The sequence below is a fragment of the Cyprinodon variegatus genome, unplaced genomic scaffold (genome assembly GCF_000732505.1).
Source record: "Cyprinodon variegatus isolate N-32 unplaced genomic scaffold, C_variegatus-1.0 Scaffold1820, whole genome shotgun sequence".
NCBI classification, from domain to species: domain Eukaryota; kingdom Metazoa; phylum Chordata; class Actinopteri; order Cyprinodontiformes; family Cyprinodontidae; genus Cyprinodon; species Cyprinodon variegatus.
Genome location: NW_015152273.1, coordinates 79,876 through 81,840, shown reverse-complemented (window position 1 = coordinate 81,840; position 1,965 = coordinate 79,876). Strand labels below are relative to the sequence as shown.

Below are 1,965 nucleotides of genomic sequence, written 5' to 3'. Positions count from 1 at the left end.
TGATGACCAATGGAAGAGACGGCTTCTATTTCTTCTTCCTCTCTAGTCTCCTGGCTCCTGCTCTGCACCTCTGGTACCTCCTTTACAACTCAGCTGGTACGAGTGTGGCTGAATAGATGTTATAGAGCTGCTTCAAGATGTAAAAAAATCAACTTTCCATGGTTGCTGTGGTTACGCATCATAACAAGTATCCAAAAAGGAAGAAATATCAGTTCAAGACCAGACGTTCTCGTAAAAGAAAAAATATCAAAGTGAAGCTAGCAGAGCTAATCCAACATGCAGCCACCTTAAACAACACAACATATTTAATTATAGAATCAGATATATTGTAATGTATTTTATATTATCCTATTCTATTGTATTCTATTCTATATAATACCGTGATGCTTATCTTTACTGGATGGGATGAGCTGCCGTTCTTCTAAAGGCTGCTGGACTGGATTCTCCCATCTAAAGACCAAAGTGCTCAAAGTAAAGGCTCCCTTATAGGTCTGCCCAGCATAATCATCTTTCTATTGACACAGCTCCCATCTCTGAACTTTAGTTTTAAGTAGTATTTCTCTCTAAATTGCAGTAACCATTGATAGTGTCGTCGGCTGTAAGACATTGACTTGCAGCCCTGAGGCGTTTGGTTCCAGACCCACCTTAGATTTTTGAAAGTTACGATAATATTTAACAAGTATTTTGGGTAATGTGACTAATTTGTATTGATTGGTCCTAGTACAAATATAGATTGGATAAAAAAAAAAACTGGCAGAAAAACTGTGTACCTTAAATGATTGTTCTCTTCTAATACCTTTATACACTAAACAAACGTACAAAAGATTTATTATACACACCAATCATTAACAATTTTAAAGGAACTTAAATGGGAAAAAAACAAGAAAAACAATTGCAAATAAATCACAATTATCTTACTATCTGTAGTTCTGCCCTCCTCCAGTAGGTGGTGACATGTTCACATGAAGCTTCATGAACTGTGGGGATCGTTGAAGCAATTAGCCCAGACGGTTCAATGAGGCTTCATCTCACCATCACTAATTAACACATATTCTCTGTTTCCAGAGGAGGGAACTGCTTTTGCAGATACTTGATGCTGATTGGCTGAGGCGGGTCATCAATCATCATGAGATGATCATAATGACATTAATACTTGATCTGCAGGACTGTAGATTTTGCCCTAATGCCTTCCAGGCAGACAGGGTCGCCTGAGGTCACCTACTTCTCTGCCATCCTCTTCAGGGTCTTCAGCGATCCCCTCATGTCGGCCTCTGTCAGACCCACCAGCAGGCCGTTGTCCTCTACTCCGATCTGGTACACGGCCTCGCCGCGGCCCTCCTGCAGACGCCACTTCAGCTGGGTGGCCAGATGCTCAAAGCGGTACTGGGTGGGGTTAACCAGCTTTAACTGTAAGAACAGCAGAAACAACGGAGCTACTTTAATCCCCAGCAGATAAAGTTGGTCACAGCAGCTCTGCCAAGCAGAAAGATGAACCCTACCTTATACTCTATGTTTCCCTCCTCAGCCTGGAAACAAGCAGAAACAGAAAGCATGTCAGAATCCTCAGCAGCACATGGATCAAACACAGAACACGCCAACACGGACCTGCCTGCTGTTTAACACCATGATCCAGAACAGGGAAGCAGAGCAGCACTGATCCTCCGAGTCAGAACAGTTTTAAAAGATGCAACACATGTGGCCCCCGGCAGGTCACTGGATCTCTGTGTTTATCACAGAGATGACCTGCTCAGCAGCACAACCAGCTAGCTCCAACCTTTCTGGGTACGTTACTGTAGGGCCACAGATGACAAGCAGCCCATCGGGCCAGGTTAAAACCTAAAACTATAAGCAGATTTTAATGCTATGATGATTAAAAGTCTCCTTATGCATCAGCAGCTGTGGGAAGATGATCCACAGGTTTTTCCCAGTCAGTGGATGAACTAACCAATAAATTCATCTATAGCC

General features: G+C 42.7%; 1 protein-coding gene across 1 annotated transcript in view; it reads right to left on the bottom strand.

The window, feature by feature from the left end:
- Positions 1-1,199: 1,199 nt before the first annotated feature.
- The window catches only part of LOC107104621 (GTP-binding protein 2-like), a 1,725-nt gene continuing 959 nt past the window's right edge, over positions 1,200-1,965 (bottom strand). Inside the window, exons 2-3 of the mRNA XM_015404659.1 lie at positions 1,500-1,526; positions 1,200-1,407 (exon numbers count right to left, since the gene is read on the bottom strand). Of these exons, the coding sequence (XP_015260145.1) occupies positions 1,219-1,407; positions 1,500-1,526 (216 nt within the window). The 3' untranslated portion in view covers positions 1,200-1,218. The remainder of the gene's footprint in view (positions 1,408-1,499; positions 1,527-1,965) is intronic.